Source organism: Cyclopterus lumpus, chromosome 18, assembly GCF_009769545.1.
Source record: "Cyclopterus lumpus isolate fCycLum1 chromosome 18, fCycLum1.pri, whole genome shotgun sequence".
Lineage (NCBI taxonomy): Eukaryota > Metazoa > Chordata > Actinopteri > Perciformes > Cyclopteridae > Cyclopterus > Cyclopterus lumpus.
Window position 1 is genome coordinate 5022408 of NC_046983.1, and position 22325 is coordinate 5044732.

A 22325-nucleotide genomic window follows, 5' to 3' on the forward strand; every position below is an offset into this window, starting at 1 on the left:
TTGTTGTTTGTATTTCTGTCTCCTGTTGAAACATTGTTCACTGTTTCCTGTTCCAGAGTCATTTTCATTCAACTATAGTTGTTGTTATTTGTGGATTATAATCCAGTGGATTATAATGCATCACCCCGAAAATTATAATCAATAAAAAAATTGAAATCTGTTGACTTGGTGAAGTCAACTCCCCTCCCCCACCACACACACACAAACGTAGACACACACACGCACACACACGCCCTTACAGTAAGTGAAAGTGAATCTTAAGGCACAGCAGAGGCCCACAGGAGGAAAGAGACACGGAGCTCGTCGACTGGTCGAAACATTTGACTCTTTACCTGATTTCACTTCTAAAAACATAAACAGTAAGTTAAAGTTACTTATTCCAGTTGTAATTATTATTTATTAATTATGCTCACTGTACATTACTTTATGAAATATATTATGAACAGTTATAAACTAATTATGGCATTCTTGTAAAAAATATTTTTTTAAACACCATCTTGAAAGACAAATAATTGTTTCTAGACGTGAAACTTTTATCAATGATCACAAAGTAAAATAGTTCATGTTTGTTAACACCGCGTTCAAACTGTACCCCTCTTTTCCGGTTGAGAGAGAGAGAGAGAGAGAGAGAGAGAGAGAGAGAGAGAGAGAGACGATGGTCGAGTGAGGTAGAGAGTGAATAAAGAGAGGGAGCGTCATCACTTTGCTGCGGGCCCGTTATCTGAGAAACACGCGTCATCAAACGACAGCTGCAGCTGGTCTCAGATCAGCGTCGGAGAAACACCGATTTTAAACATGAAGCTGCTTCATTCAGAGTCTCTTCCGGTGTTCATGACCGGGTCTGTTGCTTTCTGAGAGGAGGAGACCTCCGCGGAGAAGTTGACTGCAATGGTGGTGAAGACTACAACTCCCATGATCCCACGCTGCTTCATGACGTCACCAGACTCCACCTGTTATTGAGACCTCAAGCAGCAGAAAGCTTTATATTGTACGTTTAGAGAATTAGAGGACACTAAAATATGAGTTAAATGTCTTACAAAAAGATAGAAAATAGTCATGTTGAATATTTTAATTATATATAAAATATATTATATGTAAAACGTTTCTGGAGCGAGGTCATAAACTTCATCATCTCTTTTTTGACCTGTTTACAAAACACCACAATAGATTTACTTATATTATGAACAGTGATTTGTACTTTTAGAATACATTATATATATAAAATGATGAATGTCGGGCTTTTTTAAAGTATTGACACTATTCTCTGTGCTCTTATTATGCTGATGCAGCTATTTAATATTTATATAGTGCAGCTATTCTGACCAACAAGGTTTTTTGTTGTTATTATTCTCTTTCAGTGTCAAACAGCAAGAGAATTGCCATCCTGGGAAAAACTGGAGTTGGGAAAAGCAGCCTGGCTAACACCATATTTGGAGGACAAGGGTTCACGATCGGACACACTGTGAACTCTGAAACCCAAAAATGTCAAGCAGTAACTAAATCTGTCAATGGAGGAAACATCACTTTGATTGACAGTCCTGGTTTCTTCGACACAGATCGATCTGAGGAGGAGCTGAAGTCTGAAATAGTGAGGTGCATCACAGAGTTCGCTCCTGGGCCTCATGCCTTTCTCATTGTGCTCAAAGTGGAGAGATTCACCGAACAGGAGCAGGCTGTCGTCGCTAAAATAGATCAATACTTTTCTGAAGAAGTTTTACAGTTTGTGACAGTTCTCTTTACTCATGGTGACCAGCTCCCTGAAGGACAGACCATTGAGGACTTTGTCCGTCATAATAAGCATGTGAGGGATCTGGTGAGAAAGTGTGGAGGCCGCTGCCACGTCATTGATAATAAATACTGGAAGAACAACCAGCAGGATGAATACAGGAACAACCAGTTCCAGGTGAAGGAGCTCCTCAAGACAATAGATAAGATGGTTGAGGAAAACGAAGGAAGATGCTACACCAATGAGATGCTACAAGCAGTGGAGGAAAGAATAAGGCAGGAGATGCAACTCATTAAACAGACAGCAGTAAACATGTCAGAGGGAGAGATCAGAGAGGAGGCGAAACAGAACGTATTTAAGAACGTTTGTATCGGAGTGGCAACTGTTGCAGCAGTTGTATTATTCGGAAGTGTTTTTGGTGTAGCAAGTGGCGCCGTTGTAGCGGCATGTTTTGCTTTCAACATGTTTGGAAAATGAGGCGCAGCAGCAGCAGGTGTAAGAGCAATTACTGGTGGAAAGTCATAATTGCTCTAACAGTAACATCTGTAGTGTGAGCGGTGGCAGGAGGTCTGCAGGATATTGTGCAGCTGAGGGAGCAGACGCACTATTGGAAGCAGCAGAGAGGTCAGCGAAGGTCATCATTGATGGAAGCAAATCTACTGCGGACGTAAAACATTGTTTGAGTTAAACGACAGAGTTTAAACCTGTAATGAGCAAAAACTCTTGGAGAGTTAGTTAAAAAGTACCTCCCAATAAATTGCATGATAATCTTGTTCTAAACAATATTTAACCACAGAGTATTATGGTTAATCACATGTAATATGTAATATGGCTTATAGTGTAATTTACTTATTCATAAGATTCATCGTCATTTAAGTTTCATTCTCTTTGATGATTTACAATGTCTTTCTTTTTATTGAGCTAAGATTGTTTTGGTCTGATATATCAATATATTCTTCACATATAATCTCATATTATTTAGTGTGAATTGAATGTATTTTTCTGTCATGTATCAATATGTAATCACATGTTCTTTGTTGACTGAATGGTAAGAAGAAGTAAATAAGTGAACTCTTGGTTCACCTGATAATCTTGAAGGTGTTATTGGAAATGTAAACTTTTGACATTTTCTCTTTTCTTTTACTTAATTATTTACATGATTGATCTTTGTAACCATTTATCTTCCTTTTATTGCACATAACAAATAAAACTGGTTTGTATTCTGTACATTCCAACCAAAGTCCAGACTCCATCTCTGAGGGTGCCTCCTCGTCTCCTCGAGGAGAGAGCTCCTCCCCTGGAGAGGCTGCCAGGGGTTTACCGCTCAAGTCTGCAGGGGCCCAGTTGAGGGGGCTCATGATACACACAACGCTAGTCCCAGTGGGAAACTAATGACAAAACATTGTAAATATGTACAAAAATAACAGCAAATATATTGAAAATAGTATGGATTAGTAAGAACTTAATTCAGTTGTATTTGAGATTAACGCCCCCCTAAGCAAATGAGACGGTTTTGTGTGTAGATTTTGTGGTGCATTCCTTACTGAGGTCAGAGGTCACTGAACAAGCCGTCTTCCAGTGCCTGACCTTGGGAGAGAGTATTGTAAGTAAGTAAGGTTTATTTATATTGCACTTATCACAGACAAAGGGTCTCAAAGTGCAGTACAGTAGTCAATTAAAACAAATTAAAACATTTTAACTGTTAAAAGAGCAAAGTAAAATACACAGTAAAAGATGGTAGAGTAAAAATAGAATAGAATATGTAATTAACCAAATGCCAGTGTAAACAGGTATGTCTTTAGTTGGTGTTTAAATGACACTATTGAATCAGCAAACCTTAGGGGTGCAACTGCATCAAAGGCTCGGTCACCACGAGTTTTAAGGGACGATTCCAATTTATTGTCACCAGTATAAGACGATAAAAAGGCTGTTGAAAGCAGGTGTAATGGAGAGGACGAGGTCCCCCTGGAATACGCCTATTAATCCCTCAACCTGGATAACCAGACTACAGAATGGTCCATGATCTGAGGCCAATAAATAAGGTTGTAGTGCCGACTCACTATGACACCTCTAACCCATACACGATGTTGAACGCTGTGGGTCCAGACAAGACATGGTTCTCCTGCATTGATTTGGCAAATGCGTTTTTCCTAGATGTTGATAAAAAAGGACGGATTTGTGAAATCCGTCCTATTTCAAAAGGGCGATTGGAGCAACTATGCTCTCGAACTTCAGGTTTCAAAGTTAGTCACTTAATCCCGTTTCACAAGCAGACAACAGATAGAAGATAAAGACAAAGATCAAAAATGTTTAACTGCAATCATGGATAAAATCTTAATTAAAAAAGAATAATCCATTTAGTTTCCACTGTTGTTTGTATTTCTGTTTCCTGTAACAGAGCAACACATTAAGATAAGATAATCTTTTATTAGTCCCGCAGTTGGGAAATTTACAGGATTACAGCAGCAAAGGGGTAAAGTGAACACTCAAGACATAGTAAAAAAAGAAATAATAATAATAATAATACATTTATTTATATAGCACCTTTAAAAACAGGGTTTACAAAGTGCTCTACATAGAAGCAAGGTAAAAACATAACATCAATACAAGTAAACATTTCAGAAAATACATGAGGCAAAGGAGACAATGCCATATAGGCAATGAACACAATAGAGGAATAGAAAATTACAAATACAAAATAAAGCAGAACAGACAAACTAAAATAGGAGAACCAAAGAACTGCATAAAAGGACGACATCTTGCAGTGTACCAGTCCAGTTTTGGGGAGTGGAGTCAGCAGGAAGAGTAGAGGGTGCTGGGGGAGCTGTAACAGTTCCTATAGTGATAGTGATATGAATAATAAACAAATACAACTGTAATATAAAAAACGGTAAAAAGTAACTGAATATTATATATATAAAGGCAGAATAAATATATTTTTCACATTGTATTAATATTGCACATAGGTTGGAGTGATTAAAGTGTTTGTTTTTTTAAATGTTTCCTAATCTATGCACAACATAATTTAGTTCGACAATAGTTGTGGTTCTTTGTGGATTATAAAGTATCACCACCACAAATTTGAAAATGTTATTTAAATAAATAAACTCCCCTCCCCCCCCCACACACACGCGCACGCGCGCACTCGCACAGACAGGCACACACGCCCTTGCAGTAAGTGAAAGTGAAACTTAAGGAACAGCAGAATCCCACAGGAGAAAAGAGACACGGAGCTCGTCGACTGGTTGGAACATTTGACTCTTCGCTGATTTCACTTCTAAAAACATGAACAGTAAGTTAAAGTTACTTCTTCCAGTTGTTGTTATTATTGGTCGAGCGAGGTAGAGAGTGAGTAAAGAGAGGGAGCGTTAGCGTTCAGAGTCTCTTCCGGTGTTCATGACCGGGTCTGTTGCTTTCTGAGAGGAGGAGACCTCCGCGGAGAAATCGTCTCCCGGTAAAAAACCTCCTTAACGAGGAAAACTGGAGGAATCATAACCGGGAGAAGTTGACGCAATGGTGGTGAAGACTACAACTCCCATGATCCCACGGTGCTTCATGACGTCACCAGACTCCACCTGTTATTGAGACCTCAAGCAGCAGAAAGCTTTATATTGTACGTTTAGAGAATTAGAGGACACTAAAATATGAGTTAAATGTCTTACAAAAAGATGGAAAATAGTCATGTTGAATATTATTATATATATATAAAATATGTTAAATGTATTCACTTGTTCAGGACCTTTAGTATTTGGATCAAGTAGCTATAGGTGAAAACTGAGGAGCGTCAAATCTTGTGAGCTAAAGCTATTATTTCAATGTGTCACATACACATTTATTTTAAATTAAGGTCAATGTAAGTATCAGATCAGACTCTGTCTCAGATACATAAGAGGACTCAGATTTGGATCAGGGCCAAGAAAACCTCATCATCTCTTTTTAGACCGGTAACCGGTTTTAGACCGGTTAGCGGTTAGCATTGTTAGCTGTGAGCCAAGCTAAGAGACATTGAGAGGCAATCGAAATGATTCCTATATCGATATTGCACCTTTAGCTAGTGGTTTTTTTCTCTACCTACAACTCGTTACTTTAACACTTAACCTGTTTGGGTCGGTTAAAACAAACTCAAGACGGGTATTTTCCTGATTACCAGGTCAAAGACTGTTCTCAGTTAAAGAAGTGTGTGCCAGTGATCTCACAGAAACACACAACACGCTTGTGTCCGTGTGCTCCCTGATCAACAAGTTACCCTTCAGTCTGTATAACTTCATGTTTTCTCCTCTTAGTTTGTTTGGAAAAGGTCTGTGTGAACAGAAACCGGACCAGAACTAAAATACTACATTCTTTAATTGATCCGGACCAAATGAACCAAACTACAGGTACAAATGTACTTATTTACTGATACAGAGTCACTTTTCTCTTCCAGTGCCACAGACATGGAGGATTGTCCTTCTGGGAAAAACCGGAGTTGGAAAGAGCAGCCTTGCCAACAACATATTTGAAGAGGCCAAATTCAAAATAAACAATTTCAGTGACTTGGAAATGCATTCCACCACAGCCGAAACAAAATCTGTCAATGGCAAACGCATCACTTTGATTGACACTCCTGGTTTCTTTGACCCGAGCAGGTCTGAGGAGGAGATGAAGCTTGAGATGATGAGGTGCATCACAGAGTGCGCTCCTGGGCCTCATGCCTTTCTCATTGTGTTTAAAGTGGAGAAATTCATTGAGCACAATAAGGCTGTCGTCTCACAAATGTGTAAATACTTCTCTAAAAATGCTCTAAAATATGCCGTGATTGTCTTCACTCATGGCGACCAGCTGCTAGAGGGAATGACACTGGAGAAGTATATCGAGGAAAGTGGGGATCTGGGTGACCTGGTGAAGAAGTGCGGGGGCCGATGCCTCGTCGTCGATAATAAATACTGGAAGGACAACCAAGGGGACGACAGAAGCAACCAGGTCCAGGTGGCAAAGCTGCTCAGCACCATCAGCCAGATAGTGGTAGAAAACAAGGGAAGATTCTACACAGACAAAAAGCTACGCCAAGTCGGGGAAAAGATAGGGGAAGAGGTCATTAGACTATCATCAGGAAACATGTCACAGGAAGAGATCAGGGAGCAGGCGAAACGCAACGTCTTTAAGATGCAGGTAGACGATGCAGCTCGGGGGTCTGCAATCACACAAATGTTGTGTTGTTGTTAGTCTAGTTACTCGTACAGCTGAGTATGAATGCTGCCAATAAAAACAGATTCAATTACTTTTAACTTTCTGTTTATCTTTTATTGGTGCAATGTGGACATGGTTTTTATCCCTGATACATGCACCAATTTCTCCATGAACAGTATAGACAGAAACATTTTACCTTAAAAAATTACTGCAAATAAATAAATTAATCACAATAAGAACGTAATGAGTTTTGAAGAAACTAGAGCTACTAACTAGATCACTACTTACAGTACATAAGCATATCAAATGACTAATGTAATGGACGCAGACCATTACATTAGCAATATATATATATATATATATATGTTATAACCTTCCTGTCAATGAATTAAAAATATTACTTAATTATAATCTTATTTTTACCATAAAATGTCTGATATGTTTAGTATATGTTTTGTCAACTGTAGACATACGTATGCAATTATTTCAATGTCGTTCATCGATGGGATCTTTAGAGCATGTTAAAATCTAACTTGTGTACACTGTTGTTTGCATTTCTGTTTATAAACCATGAAATGTTTCATAATCTATGCACAACATAATTTTGTTCAACAATAGTTGTTGTTCTTTGTGGATTATAATGTATCACTACAACAAATAAAAACAACAAATAAATTGAAACCTGTGGAAAATGTTATTTGAATAAATAAAGTACCCCACCACACACACACACGTACACACACACACACACACGCACACACTAACAGTAAGTGAAAGTCACAGCAGATGATGTCGTCTGGTCGAAACATTTTACTCTTCTAAAAACATGAACACTCAGTTAAAGTTACTTCTTCCAGTTGTTATTATTATTAATGCTGCTCATTGTACATTACTTTATGAAATAACATGACAAGTTATAATTCCTGTAATACTTGTTGAAGATATGGAAGAGTGTGTTAAATTACTGTATTCAGTAAAGAGATTGGCTGAGCGAGGACACTCATCACTGGTATGGTAGCGGTAGTTACTGGTGTCCTACCAGTAAGCTTGAGCGGGGAGCACTGTGTTACTATGGAAACAGTACGGCCCAGAGTCGACTGCTATCTGGGGAGCGTCAGAAACAATCTGAGACAACCAAGTTAGTGAACCACGTCGTACTGAACACCATTTTAGCCTCAGCTTGTAGCAGGTTTGTTATTCAGATGTACGTCCCATCGGTTCCTGGCAGCCTCTCCAGGGGAGGAGCTCTCTCCTCGAGGAGACAAGGAGGCACCCTCAGAGATGGAGTCTGGACTTTGGTTGGAATGTACAGAATACAAACCAGTTTTATTTGTTTTGTGCAATGAAAGGAAGATAAATGGTTACAAATATGAATCATGTAAATAATTAAGTAAAAGAAAAGACAAAATGTCAAAAGATTACATTCACAATAAAACCTTCAAGATTATGAGGTGAAGCAATGTTCACATATTTACCTCTTCTTATCATTCAGTCAACAAAGAAGAACATGTGATTACATATTGGTACATCATTCAATTTACACTAAATAATATGAGAATGTATGTGAAGAATATATTTATATATGAGCCCAAAACAATCTTAGCTCAATAAAAAGAAAGACATCGTAAATCATCAAAGAGAAATACAATTAAAGCAGGATAAATCATATGAATAAAAAGTAAATTACACTTTAAGATCACACTTCCTATGGCTGTAGTTTTCAAAAGCCATGTTTCATATTAAGTAAAAAGGTTTCTTTTGTTCACCTGCAGTACAAAGCAGTACCACAGTGTGTTCAATTTAATAAGCCAATTAATCAATTATGAATCAATTATCTTAACAGAAGAATAGAGAAATAGGTTCATAGTTGTGGTGTGTCTCGGGCATTTTTGGTGGATACCTCAACAAACCAATGAGTACAATGTATTACATATTACATATACTAAACATTAATTTCAGTGGTTAAATATTGTTTAGAACAAGATTGTCATGGAACTTATTTAAGAGATTACTTTTCAGTCATACTCTTCAAGAGTCATAACTCATTACAGGTTTAATTTCAAACTTGGCTAAAGAAAGCCCAGCCTATGAAACCAAATGAAGCTACTCGACAATTGCGATACCAAAAAGAGCTCTGATCAAATTTGCTACTGAATGGGTTAACCATTTTTATCCTTGCACCGCTCATAGAGCAGCACCAACTGCCCTTCCTACTGTGACGTCTGTCATTCCAGCTCCTCCTGTTAAAGCTTTGATAACATCTTTCACCATCTCTGATAGACCCAACAAAGCTCCCAACAATTTACCTGATAAGAAACCAGAAAGTTTGTTCCAAAGCCACGTAAATACGTTCTCTTTCGCCTCCTCTCTGATCTCTCCCTCTGACTTGTTTCCTGCTGTCTGTTTAATGAGTTGCTCCTGCTGCATTATTCTTTCCTCCACTGCTTGTAGCATCTCATTGGTGTAGCATCTTCCTTCGTTTGCCTCAACCATCTCATCTATTGTCTTGAGGAGCTCCTTCACCTGGACCTGGTTGTTCCTGTATTCATCCTGCTGGTTGTTCTCCCAGTATGTATTATCAATGACGTGGCAGCGGCCTCCACACTTTGTCACCAGATCAGTCACATGCTTATTATGACGGACAAAGTCCTTAATGGTCTGTCCTTTAGGGAGCTGGTCACCATGAGTAAAGAGGACTGTCGCATACTGGAAAAATTCTTCAGAAAAGTACTGTTGTATTTCAATGATGGCAGCCTGCTCGTGCTTTGTGAATCTCTCCACTTTGAGCACAATGAGAAAGGCATGAGGCCCAGGAGCGAACTCTGTGATGCACCTCACTATTTCAGACTTCAGCTCCTCCTCAGATCGATCTGTGTCGAAGAAACCAGGAGTGTCAATCAAAGTGATGTTTCCTCCATTGACAGATTTAGTTACTGCTTGACATTTTTTGGTTTCAGAGTTCACAGTGTGTCCGATCTTGAACCCTTGTCCTCCAAATATGGTGTTAGCCACGCTGCTTTTCCCAACTCCAGTTTTTCCCAGGATGGCAATTCTCGTGCTGTTTGACACTGAAAAAGAATAATGTCCATCAATAATCCTGAAAACATGTTGATCAGAAGTCCTATCTGCATCAAAAAAGCCCAACGAGCATCATTTTGTAAATAAAAAGTATTCTAAAAGTGCAAATATTTAAGTTAATAAGTTATAAATAATATTGTGGTGAAAAACTCATCATTTCATAAACAGTTCTAAAAAGAGATTAAGTTTGTGACCTCCCTTCAGAAACGTTATTTTTTTTATTAAGACTTTATTTTTGTCTTTTCACCACAGATAGAACACATATATACAGATATGTAAGTATACACTCAATAAAAAATAAAAATGATTTTAATAATATTGTTATTATGATAATAATATTCAACATGACTATTTCCCATTTTTTGTAAGATATTTAACTCATATTTTAGTGTCCTCTAATTCTTTAAACATACAATATAAAGCTTTCTTTATGCTTGAGGTCTCAATAACAGGTGGAGTCTGGTGACGTCATGAAGCACCGTGGAGTCATGGGAGTTGTAGTCTTCACCACCATTGCGTCAACTTCTCCGCAGAGGTCTCCTCCTCTCAGAAAGCAACAGACCCGGTCATGAACACCGGAAGAGACTCTGAATGAAGCAGCTTCATGTTTAAAATCGGTGTTTCTCCGACGCTGATCTGAGACCAGCTGCAGCTCTCGTTTGACGACGCGTGTTTCTCAGATAACGGGCCCATAACCAGCGATGACGCTCCCTCTCTTTACTCACTCTCTACCTCGCTCGACCAGTAATGTCCAGTGAGCAGCATTAATAATAATAATAATAATAATAATAATAATAATAATAATAATAATAATAATAACAATAATAATAATAATAATAATAACAACAACTGGAAGAAGTAACTTTAACTTACTGCCCATGTTTTTAGAAGAGAAATCACCGAAGAGTGAAATGTTCCAACCAGTCGACGAGCTCCGTGTCTCTTACCTCCTGTGGGATTCTGCTTTTCCTTAAGTTTCATTTTCACTTACTGCAAGGGCGTCTGTGTGTGTGTGTGTGCGTGTGAGTGTGTGTGTGTGTGTGTGTGTGTGTGTGTGTGTGTGTGTGTGTGTGTGTGGTGGGGGAGGGTAGTTGATTTTACCAACTGAAAACTTTATTTGCTCAAATAATATTTTCCACAGATTTAATTTGACTCGTTCTTAATATTTGTCTTGGTGATACATTATAATCCACAAAGAACCACAACTTTTGATGAGCACAATTATGTTGTCCATAGATTAGGAAACATTTGATGTTTCTCTCTATAACAGGAATCATCGTTATTGTCTCCTAAAATTAGACATAAATTGTCTCATGAGCTGATTTCAAGTCAGCCCATGAACGAGATTTTGACGGGCTTTTATTTTGAAATCAAACGTCAAAATGTCTTGATTGTCTCTTGAGGGACACCTTGAGGTGGTCTATGCATCATACGTGAAATTAGTTTGTAACTATGGACCATTTCCTTTTAAATCTAATCTGAAATTTGAGACACAATTTCTAATTAATGTGATTTTCCAGAGCTTTTATTCAGAAATCCAACGCTGCTTTCTCGCTCCACAGGTTTCCATGGATCGCAATTACATCTGGACGGCAATCCTGCCCCTCATCCTCTCCTGCCTTCATATGGAGTTGAATTGCGAGTATAACTTTTATGGGCAAAGTATTAAAGTCTATTGTCTTGCTGGCTTTCTTCGGCCTCCCGCGCTGCCCAGAGTTTAGCGCCTCAAGCTCCGACCACCATCCGTTACGACATACCCCCACATCCATCCTCCGGACACCAGCGTCCATCACCTCAAACTCAGCAAGACCAACCAACCAACACGGTCTGCCTCGACCCACCTTCGCCTTCCGACTAGACGCCTACCGAAGTCCATACGACCCTAACCACGACGACTTACTACAGTACTACATACTTACTTACACGTACATGTCCTTCAGATTTCATATTGTTCACACATGTTTGGTCCATATTGTTTCATCCATGTTAACCTTTTTTTGGCTTTAAATGTAATTTTGGATTTGCTCTTCGTGTTTATTTTTCTTTCCTAGTTTGTGTTGCAACAGCTGCACAGCAATTTGCCTCGTGACAACAAAAAAACATCTATCTTTTCTTATTTTTACCACAAAAAGTATGATGTGTTTAGGATATGTTATTTAGCATCTGTAAATACATAATTTATAGAGAAAGGACAACTATCTTCACATATATGCATTTATATAAATGTGTAAATAAATATCACATCCAACAACTACAATATGGCCAATATTTTGTCCTCAATCCCAAAAATAACATAGTTACATGAATAAAAGTAAAAGTAGATTTATTTTAATTTGGAAAATCCCATTTGTGTGACCTCAACAGATTGAAAATGCATTTGGTCCATTTGTGAGATTACATATTAGATATCCCAAACCTTATTTAATACGCCTGTTAAGATGATTAGTTATGTTAAATATATGTGTTGGAATGCTGTGAAGTGAACTTCATCTCTAGACACATTTAAGACACATTTCAACACATTTAAGATACATTTCAGACACATTTCAGACACATATCAGACACATTTCAACACATTTCAGACACATTTCAGACACATTTCAGACACATTTCAACACATTTCAGACACATTTCAGATCAGACACATTTCAACACATTTAAGATACATTTAAGACACATTTCAGACACATTTCAGACACATTTCAACACATTTAAGACACATTTAAGACACATTTCAACACATTTAAGACACATTTCAACACATTTAAGACACATTTAAGACACATTTCAACACATTTCAGACACATTTAAGACACATTTCAGACACATTTCAACTTTTAAATGTTGACACAATCTTCAACTATTACTGTATGATTAAGCTTTTTTGATCCTACTGCTGCTACTTCTTTGAATTACTGATACTTCTACTACAACCACTACGAAAACTTCAACTGCCGAAAACTACCCTTGTTAGTATACAACATAAGAGGGATCTCTTCTACCTCAATTTCATCTGCGATCAAGAATGCAAACGCTATTATCAAAATTAGGTCTGTAAACTAGAACTAAACTAGTTCCAACTGTGTTTGTGACTTCCTGAACACTGACTTCCTGAACACTGACTTCCTGTGTGTTCTTTGAACGCAGCTGACAACTGCCTCCTGCTCTCGTCTGGATTCCAGGCGATGCGCAGCTCTAACGAACGAGCCTAATAAACTGTGTTTCCTGTTACAGAGCGAAACATAAACTGTTTCATAATCTATGCACAACATAATTTTGAAAGACAAAAGTTGTAGTTCTTTGTGGATTATAATGTATCACCAAGACAAATATTAAGAACGAGTCAAATTAAATCTGTGGAAAATATTATTTGAGCAAATAAAGTTTTTACTTGGTAAAGTCAACTACCCTCCCCCACCACACAAACACACACACACACACACACACACACACACACACACACACACACAGGCGCGCGCCCTTGCAGTAATTGAAAGTGAAACTTAAGGAACAGCAGAGGCCCACAGGAGAAAAGAGACACGGAGCTCGTCGACTGGTTGGAACATTTGACTCTTCGCTGATTTCACTTCTAAAAACATGAACAGTAAGTTAAAGTTACTTCTTCCAGTTGTTGTTATTATTATTATTATTATTATTATTATTAATGCTGCTCACTGGACATTACTGGTCGAGCGAGGTAGAGAGTGAATAAAGAGAGGGAGCGTCATCGCTGGTTATGGGCCTGTTATCTGAGAAACACGCGTCATCAAACGAGAGCTGCAGCTGGTCTCAGATCAGCGTCGGAGAAACACCGATTTTAAACATGAAGCTGCTTCATTCAGAGTCTCTTCCGGTGTTCATGACCGGGTCTGTTGCTTTCTGAGAGGAGGAGACCTCTGCGGAGAATTCGGCTCCCGGTAAAAAACCTCCTTAACGAGGAAAACTGGAGGAATCATAACCGGGAGAAGTTGACGCAATGGTGGTGAAGACTACAACTCCCATGATCCCACGGTGCTTCATGACGTCACCAGACTCCACCTGTTATTGAGACCTCAAGCAGAAGAAAGCTTTATATTGTACGTTTAAAGAATTAGAGGACACTAAAATATGAGTTAAATATCTTACAAAAAGATGGAAAATAGTCATGTTGAATATTATTATATATAAAATACATTATATGTATTCACTTGTTAAAATAAAAACGTTTCTGGAGGGAGGTCATAAACTTGGCCATTGTCAGGGTTGTGTGATCTCTTGAAGCAGGTGACTGTACTCTGACAAAGATTGTTAATGTTGTTTTCATGAGTCACATTATTAAAGTTAAATTGAACTTAACATCATAACAATAATTTAATAGGATCAAAGTAATAGTTTTGAATCAGGACCTCCAGTATTTGGATCAATTAGCTATAGGTGAAAACTGAGGAGCGCTAAAGCTATTATTCCAATGTGTCACATACACATTTATTTAAATTAAGGTAAATGTAAGTATCAGATCAGACTCTGTTTCAGATACATAAGAGGACTCAGATTTGGATCAGGGCCAAGAAAACCTCATCATCTCTTTTTAGACCTGTTTACAAAATGACCCTCTGTGTTCTTCACCACGATAGATGAACTTATATTGTGAACAGGGATTTTTACTTTTGGAAGATTTTCATATAAAATAATGCACGTTGGGCTTTTTTAAAGTGTTGACACTATTCTTCATTCTCTTATTATGCTGATGCAGCTATTTTAATACCAACTTTAATACCAAGTACCAACAGACTTCTGACCAACAAAGTTTTGTTTTTTGTAGCGACAACATTTTCAGTATTATTGATGGACATTATTCTCTTTCAGTGTCAAACAGCACGAGAATTGCCGTCCTGGGAAAAACTGGAGTTGGGAAAAGCAGCCTGGCTAACACCATATTTGGAGAGCAACGGTTCAAGATCGGACACACTGTGAACTCTGAAACAATTGAATGTCAAGCAGAAACTGCACCTGTCAATGGAGGAAACATCACTTTGATTGAAACTCCTGGTTTTTCTGAGGAGGAGCTGAAGTCTGAAATAGTGAGGTGCATCACAGAGTGCGCTCCTGGGCCTCATGCCTTTCTCATTGTGCTCAAAGTGGAGAGATTCACCGAGCAGGAGCAGGCTGTCGTCACTAAAATAGATCAATACTTTTCTGAAGAAGTTTTCCAGTATGCGACAGTTGTCTTTACTCATGGTGACCAGCTCCCTGAAGGACAGACCATTAAGGAATTCATCCGTAATGAAAAGCTTGTGTGTGATCTGGTGACAAAGTGTGGAGGCCGCTGCCACGTTGTTGATAATAAATACTGGAAGAACAACCAGCAGGATGAATACAGGAACAACCAGGTCCAGGTGAAGGAGCTCCTACAGACAATAGATAAGATGGTTGAGGAAAACGAAGGAAGATGCTACACCAATGAGATGCTACAAGCAGTGGAGGAAAGAATAAGGCAGGAGGAGAAACTCATTAAACAGACAGCAGGAAACATGTCAGCGATAGAGATCAGAGAGGAGGATAGAGTCGGAGCATCTGAGGGGCTTTTGAGCAGTTTGGCAGGTATGGCATCATTTGCATTGGAAAGTGTTCGTACTTGGTGGAGGGGATTTTGGGAGTAGTTGTCTCAGCTTTAGAGACAAGGTTTGCTTTATTCAGAAGTGCAGCAGGCGGAGTGGCAGGAGCAGGTGTCGTAGCAGTAGGAGCAAATACAGCTGGAGTGTGAGCGGTGGCAGGAGGTGATTCATCTGAGGGAGCAGACGCCCTATTGGAAGCAGCAGAGGGCACGAAGGTCGTCATTGATAAGAGCAAACAATAGAGTGCAAACCTGTGAGGAGCTCTTGAAGGTTGAAAAGTAATCTCTCCCAAAAAATTGCATGAAAATCTTGTTCTAAACTATATTTAACCACTGAGATTAATGTTTAGTATATGTAATATGTAATACATTGTACTCATTGGTTTGTTGAGGTATCCACCAAAAATGCCCGAGACACACCACAACTATGAACCTATTTCTCTATTCTTCTGTTAAAATAATTGATTCATAATTCGTTAATTGGCTTATTAAATTGAAGAGTGAAGACATTCTTGAAACAGAGTGACCCTGTGGTACTGCTTTGTTATCTAACACCTCTACTTCCTAAAGGAGACAGAAGCCAGACCATAAAGCGTAACAGCAACATTCTGTGGTTTTGGGCATCTGGCTTATTGGGTTTTATTTACTAATATGAAACATGGCTTTTGAAAACTATAGTACAGCCATAGGAAGTGTGATCTTAAATTGTATTTGACTTTTTATTCATATTATTAAGTTTCATTATCTTTGATGATTTACTTTCTTTTTATTGAGCTAAGAGTGTTTTGGTCTCATATATAAATATATTCTTCACATACATTCTCATATTATTTAGTGTAAATTCAATGATGACAGCCTTAATGTGTATTTCTGTCATGTATCAATATGTAATCACATGTTCTTCTTTGTTGACTGAATGATAAGAAGAGGTAAATATGTGAACATTGCTTCACCTCATAATCTTGAAGGTTTTATTGTGAATGTAATCTTTTGACATTTTGTCTTTTCTTTTACTTAATTATTTACATGATTCATATTTGTAACCATTTATCTTCCTTTCATTGCACAAAACAAATAAAACTGGTTTGTATTCTGTACATTCCAACCAAAGTCCAGACTCCATCTCTGAGGGTGCCTCCTTGTCTCCTCGAGGAGAGAGCTCCTCCCCTGGAGAGGCTGCCAGGAACCGATGGGACGTACATCTGAATAACAAACCTGCTACAAGCTGAGGCTAAAATGGTGTTCAGTACGACGTGGTTCACTAACTCCTTCACAGCTCATCACTGCATCTTTGAAGAGGGCCATTAATAACCCACCCCAACAGGGTCTTAATGGCATACGGTCCGTTTCCATGGCTGTTGATTACATTTTGGAGGTGTTGGTACCTATCAACATCTCCACATTTCCATCCATTCAGATTAAGCCTCCTCATCAGGTTTTCAGAACAACATGTCGCTGTACTGCCTGGCTCTAGAAAAGCATATGCCTGTATGATTAGGTCTCCCTTATTGGATTTCACCCTGTATTGGTACAATGGGTAGAATCCCACCACTGTTACCGGCCCTCGTATGACCACATGCGCTTAGAGAGACACGAGCGCTACTCAATGATGGTTCTTTTGCTTCATTGCAAAGAGTTATGTATTCATCAAAAGTACATAGCATCTCTGTTTCGTATTCTCTGTCATGCATTAGGTCTTGAATTGTCCTTTTAAGGTCGGAAGCTTTGTTTAGTTTGGCCTTCTGAGCCCTTTGTGGATTGTCCAGTTTACCCATTAATGCCTTTTGTGTCAGTTTAACGGGACGTTTCCTGACAGATTGTGTTTCCCTTTCACTATTGTCCACACTGAGATTTGACTGCGTTTCCGCCTTGGTTGGCTCCTTAGCAATATAATCTTGATTTGGTACCTTTAGGCCTATCAGAATCCATCGTATTAAACATTTACAATTCAAACCACCAGTACAGTACATTAGGCCTTTAAACTGGGATTCATACACACAATTAAAAGTGCGTTGGTAGCCCTACATACCACTGTCCGCTCAGAGTGTCTATAGGTCCAAATCGTACTTCTTGAGTCACGGTCGTCCACTGATCAGTTGTCCAATCGATCAGCGGTTGACTCCCTCGATGTCGATCGGCAATGCGATCTGCCAGCGATGTCGATCAGCTGTCCAACAAACAATGGTCCACATGCGTTCCAATGAAGCCAGAGTTTGACGTTGGGTAGAGGCCCTAACACTTTTTCCAATGTACACTACCGTTCAAAAGTTTGGGGTCACTTAGAAATGTCCTTCTTTTTCAAAGAAAAGCACTGTTTTCTTCAATGAATATAACATTAAATTAATCAGAAATACACTCTATACATTGATAATGTGGTAAATGACTATTCTAGGTGGAAACGTCTGGTTTTTAATGAAATATCTACATAGGTGTATAGAGGCCCATTTCCACAACTATCACTCCAGTGTTCTAATGGTACATTGTGTTCTTAGAAGACTAATGGATGGTTAGAAAACACTTGAAAACCCTTGAAAACACTTGTGCAATTATGTTAGCACAGCTGAAAACAGTTATGCTAGTGAGAGAAGCTATAGAAACTGCTGCAAATGGAGCATTCTTTGATGAAAGCAAAGTTAGAAGAACGAAATTAATGTTTCAAATAAAAATCATTATTGCTAACCTTGTCAATGCCTTGACTATATTTTCTATTCATTTTGCAACTCATTTGATAAATAAAAGTCCAATTGACATGTTGGTTACAGCACATCACAGGATTACGTTGACGTGACCACGCTCAAAACCGGTTTGCTTATTTAAAGGGAGGTGTGTGACTTTTTTAATGATGAATTCTCTCTGATTATTGCTTTTGATTCTGTTTCATCTCTGGCTGTATTATCATGTGCTTTTGATACTGATTGTATTATTTCATTAAAAGCGACTGCTGCCTTCTTTGCTGCATTGCCTGGTGAGTCTGCTCCCTCAGCTGCATCGCTCCTCTTATTGTGTCGTATGTTGAACAGATTGTCAAACCCTTAACTCACTAAAACATCCACCATTTGGACACTAGAGGGCGCCGGCTGATGCCTCCCCGGTTTGTGAAGGAGAGGAACCGCAAGTCCTTTTTTTATGCTGCTGTCAGTCTGCACAACCAGTAGACCACAAAACACTTCAACCTGTCTAAATAGAAATACTGTGCAAAAATAGTTCTATTTATTCTGTCTGTATATAGAATATTCAGTTACTGAAGACTCTGTTTTTTTCAAACTTTTTATAATTTATATAATTCGTTTTAATTTTAAATTTTACTACGTCTCTTATGTGCATTTTACCCCTTTTGCTGCAGTAATCTTGTACGTTTCCCCACCACGGGACTAATACAGGATCTTCTTATCTTATCTTATGTCAAACATGTGTGGTCATTAGTGCAGTTAGAAATGCACGACTCCTACTTCCGTTTCAGACAGAGGGACTTTCCACCTCAAGTTTAAGCAGAAACGCCTCCACTTCCCGTAAACCCTCCTCAGGTCACAGCTCGGACACGTGATCAGGTCACCAGCGTCGACGTTGCCGTTTCTCACCATTTGGACGTTTTGTTTGACATTTCCTCAAAACACTAGGTTTTAATTAGCTCACAGACAACAACAAAAAGCACGTTGATAATATTAAGCAAATATATGTGATATCCACGTGGCATGCTTTTGATAAATAGAACTGTAATTGGAAACTTGGAAAAGTGAGCACGTCTTCATTATGGGCTGCTCAGACGCGTGCATGCATCATTAAGTTAGGGCGACAAGAAAGAGCAGAAAAAAAGCATAATTGTCTACTTTTATGTCAAAAATAGCACCAAAGGAGGATTTTTCAACGATAAACTGCATCTACATGCATCAAACTGTGCTTGAATTTATTGTGACTGAAGTAAATAAGTGAACTCTTGGTTCACCTGATAGTCTTGAAGGTGTTATTGGAAATGTTAACTTTTGACATTTTGTCTTTTCTTTTACTTAATTATTTACATGATTGATCTTTGTAACCATTTATCTTCCTTTCATTGCACAAAACAAATAAAACTGGTTTGTATTCTGTACATTCCAACCAAAGTCCAGACTCCATCTCTGAGGGTGCCTTATGGGGTCCGATCAGTCTCAGTAATTGCAAATGCACACAGAGAGACTTACAAATATACACAAAGATGCGCACAGAACAATTCACAAATATATTCGATTTACAAATGCACACAAAAGGATTTACAAATAAATTAGACTCACAAATGCACGCAGAGCGATTCACAAATACTGTTCCAGAGTGTGTTTTTTTTTTTAATAATTGAAATCTGTGGAAAATATTATTTAAACGAATAAAGTTTTTACTTGGTAAAGTCAACTCCGCTCCCCCACCACGCACACACACAGACACACACACACACACAGACACACACACACACACACACACACACACGCCCTTACAGTAGATGGAAGTGAAACTTAAGTAACAGCAGAAGACCACAAGAGAAAAGAGACACGGAGCTCGTCGACTGGTTGGAACATTTTACTCTTTACGTTGATTTCTCTTCTAAAAACAGTAAGTTAAAGTTACTTCTTCCAGTTGTTATTATCTATTAATTATGCTCACTGAACATTACTTTATGAAATAACATATTATGAAAAGTTATAAACTAATTATGACATGCATGTAGTACTTGTTGAAGATATGGAAGAGTGTGTTAAAACATTTGTTTATAAAAACCACCATCTTGAAAAAAAAACTACTGAATAATCACAAAGTAAAAGAGTTCATGTTCGTTAACACAGAGAGAGAGAGAGAGAGAGAGAGAGAGAGAGAGAGAGAGAGAGAGAGAGAGAGAGGGAGAGAGAGAGAGAGAGAGAGAGAGAGAGAGAGAGAGGGAGAGAGAGAGAGAGAGAGGGAGAGAGAGAGAGAGAGAGAGAGAGAGAGACGATGGTCGAGTGAGGCAGAGAGTCTCTTCCGGTGTTCATGACCACGTCTGTTGGTAGTGAAGACTACAACTCCCATGATCCCACGGTGCTTCATGACGTCACCAGACTCCACCTGTTATTGAGACCTCAAGCAGAAAAAAGCTTTATATTGTACGTTTAAAGAATTAGAGGACACTAAAATATGAGTTAAATATCTTACAAAAAGATGGGGAATAGTAATGTTGAATATTAGTATATATATAAAATATATTATATGTAAAACGTTTCTGGAGCGAGGTCATAAACTTCATCATCTCTTTTTTGACCTGTTTACAAAACACCACAATAGATTTACTTATATTATGAACAGTGATTTGTACTTTTAGAATACATTATATATATATAAAATGATGAATGTTGGACTTTTTTAAAATATTGACACTATTCTCTGTGCTCTTATTATGCTGATGCAGCTATTTAATATTTATTTAATGCCGCTATTCTGACCAACAAGGTTTTTTGTTGTTATTATTCTCTTTCAGTGTCAAACAGCAAGAGAATTGCCGTCCTGGGAAAAACTGGAGTTGGGAAAAGCAGCGTGGCTAACACCATATTTGGAGAGCAACGGTTCAAGATCGGACACACTGTGAACTCTGAAACCCAAAAATGTCAAGCAGTAACTAAATCTGTCAATGGAGGAAACATCACTTTGATTGACACTCCTGGTGTCTTCGACACAGATCGATCTGAGGAGGAGCTGAAGTCTGAAATAGTGAGGTGCATCACAGAGTTCGCTCCTGGGCCTCATGCCTTTCTCATTGTGCTCAAAGTGGAGAGATTCACCGAACAGGAGCAGGCTGTCGTCGCTAAAATAGATCAATACTTTTCTGAAGAATTTTTCAAGTATGCAACAGTCCTCTTTACTCATGGTGACCAGCTCCCTGAAGGACAGACCATTGAGGACTTTGTCCGTCATAATAAGCATGTGAGGGATCTGGTGAGAAAGTGTGGAGGCCGCTGCCACGTCATTGATAATAAATACTGGAAGAACAACCAGCAGGATGAATACAGGAACAACCAGTTCCAGGTGAAGGAGCTCCTCAAGACCATAGATAAGATGGTTCAGGCAAACAAAGGAAGATGCTACACCAATGAGATGCTACAAGCAGTGGAGGAAAGAATAAGGCAGCAGGAGCAACTCATTAAACAGACAGCAGGAAACAAGTCAGAGGGAGAGATCAGAGAGGAGGCGAAAGACAACACATTTAAGGAGCTTTGTATCGATTTGGCAACTGTTACAGCAGTTGTATTGTTGGGAGCTGTTTTTGGTGTAGAATGTTTAGCGATAGCGGTAGGGTTTGCCCTCGCCAGAAGAGGAAATACATAATTGCTCTAACAGTAACATCTGTAGTGTGAGCGGTGGCAGGAGGTCTGCAGGATATTGTGCAGCTGAGGGAGCAGACGCACTATTGGAAGCAGCAGAGAGGTCAGCGAAGGTCATCATTGATGGAAGCAAATCTACTGCGGACGTAAAACATTGTTTGAGTTAAACGACAGAGTTTAAACCTGTAATGAGCAAAAACTCTTGGAGAGTTAGTTAAAAAGTCACATCTCCCAATAAATTGCATGAAAATCTTTTTCTAAACAATATTTAACCACTGAGATTATTATGTTTAATCATAAGTAATATGTATGATGTCTTATAATGTAATTTACGTCATTTAAGTTTTATTCTCTTTGATGATTTACACTTTCTTTTTATTGAGCTAAGATTGTTTTGGTCTCATATATCAATATATTCTTCACATATAATCTCATATTATTTGGT

General features: G+C 38.5%; 4 protein-coding genes across 8 annotated transcripts; 3 read left to right on the top strand and 1 right to left on the bottom strand.

The window, feature by feature from the left end:
- The first annotated feature begins 225 nt into the window (after positions 1–225).
- On the top strand, positions 226–22089 carry LOC117747644 (GTPase IMAP family member 7-like). Of its 2 annotated transcripts, XM_034557045.1 has the most exons (3): positions 226–359; positions 1359–2247; positions 21881–22089. In XM_034557045.1, coding segments are annotated over exons 1-2 (846 nt in total). In that variant the 5' UTR covers positions 226–358; the 3' UTR covers positions 2204–2247; positions 21881–22089. The 2 variants fall into 2 exon arrangements, with proteins under 2 accessions (XP_034412936.1, XP_034412934.1); XM_034557043.1 differs by lacking the exon at positions 21881–22089 and having other exon boundaries at positions 1359–2813.
- On the top strand, positions 4867–6990 carry LOC117747646 (GTPase IMAP family member 9-like). The gene is made up of 2 exons (XM_034557047.1): positions 4867–5018; positions 6150–6990. Exons 1-2 carry the CDS (start codon positions 5012–5014, stop codon positions 6926–6928), a joined length of 786 nt encoding a protein of 261 aa, XP_034412938.1. The 5' UTR covers positions 4867–5011; the 3' UTR covers positions 6929–6990.
- Positions 8187–11018, bottom strand: LOC117747642 (GTPase IMAP family member 7-like). Of its 2 annotated transcripts, none has more exons than XM_034557038.1 (2): positions 10918–11018; positions 8187–9960 (listed from the first exon to the last, which is right to left on the bottom strand). In XM_034557038.1, the coding sequence occupies exons 1-2, from the start codon at positions 10949–10951 to the stop codon at positions 9077–9079; spliced, it is 918 nt and encodes a 305-aa protein (XP_034412929.1). In that variant the 5' UTR covers positions 10952–11018; the 3' UTR covers positions 8187–9076. The 2 variants fall into 2 exon arrangements, with proteins under 2 accessions (XP_034412929.1, XP_034412930.1); XM_034557039.1 differs by having other exon boundaries at positions 10844–11013.
- Positions 13434–22089, top strand: LOC117747643 (GTPase IMAP family member 7-like). Of its 3 annotated transcripts, none has more exons than XM_034557040.1 (2): positions 13434–13574; positions 21040–22089. In XM_034557040.1, the coding sequence occupies exons 1-2, from the start codon at positions 13568–13570 to the stop codon at positions 21882–21884; spliced, it is 852 nt and encodes a 283-aa protein (XP_034412931.1). In that variant the 5' UTR covers positions 13434–13567; the 3' UTR covers positions 21885–22089. The 3 variants fall into 3 exon arrangements, with proteins under 3 accessions (XP_034412931.1, XP_034412933.1, XP_034412932.1); XM_034557042.1 differs by lacking the exon at positions 21040–22089 and adding an exon at positions 14816–16673 and having other exon boundaries at positions 13438–13574; XM_034557041.1 differs by lacking the exon at positions 13434–13574 and adding an exon at positions 20011–20144.
- Positions 22090–22325: the final 236 nt, after the last annotated feature.

Coding starts and splice junctions, on each gene's coding strand:
- LOC117747642 (XM_034557038.1), bottom strand. CDS start 10,951: ATGAAACTTAAGGAAAAGCAGAATCCCACAGGAG. Junction 9,961..10,917: donor AAAGCAGAATCCCACAGGAG/GTAAGAGACACG, acceptor ATTCTTTTTCAG/TGTCAAACAGCACGAGAATT.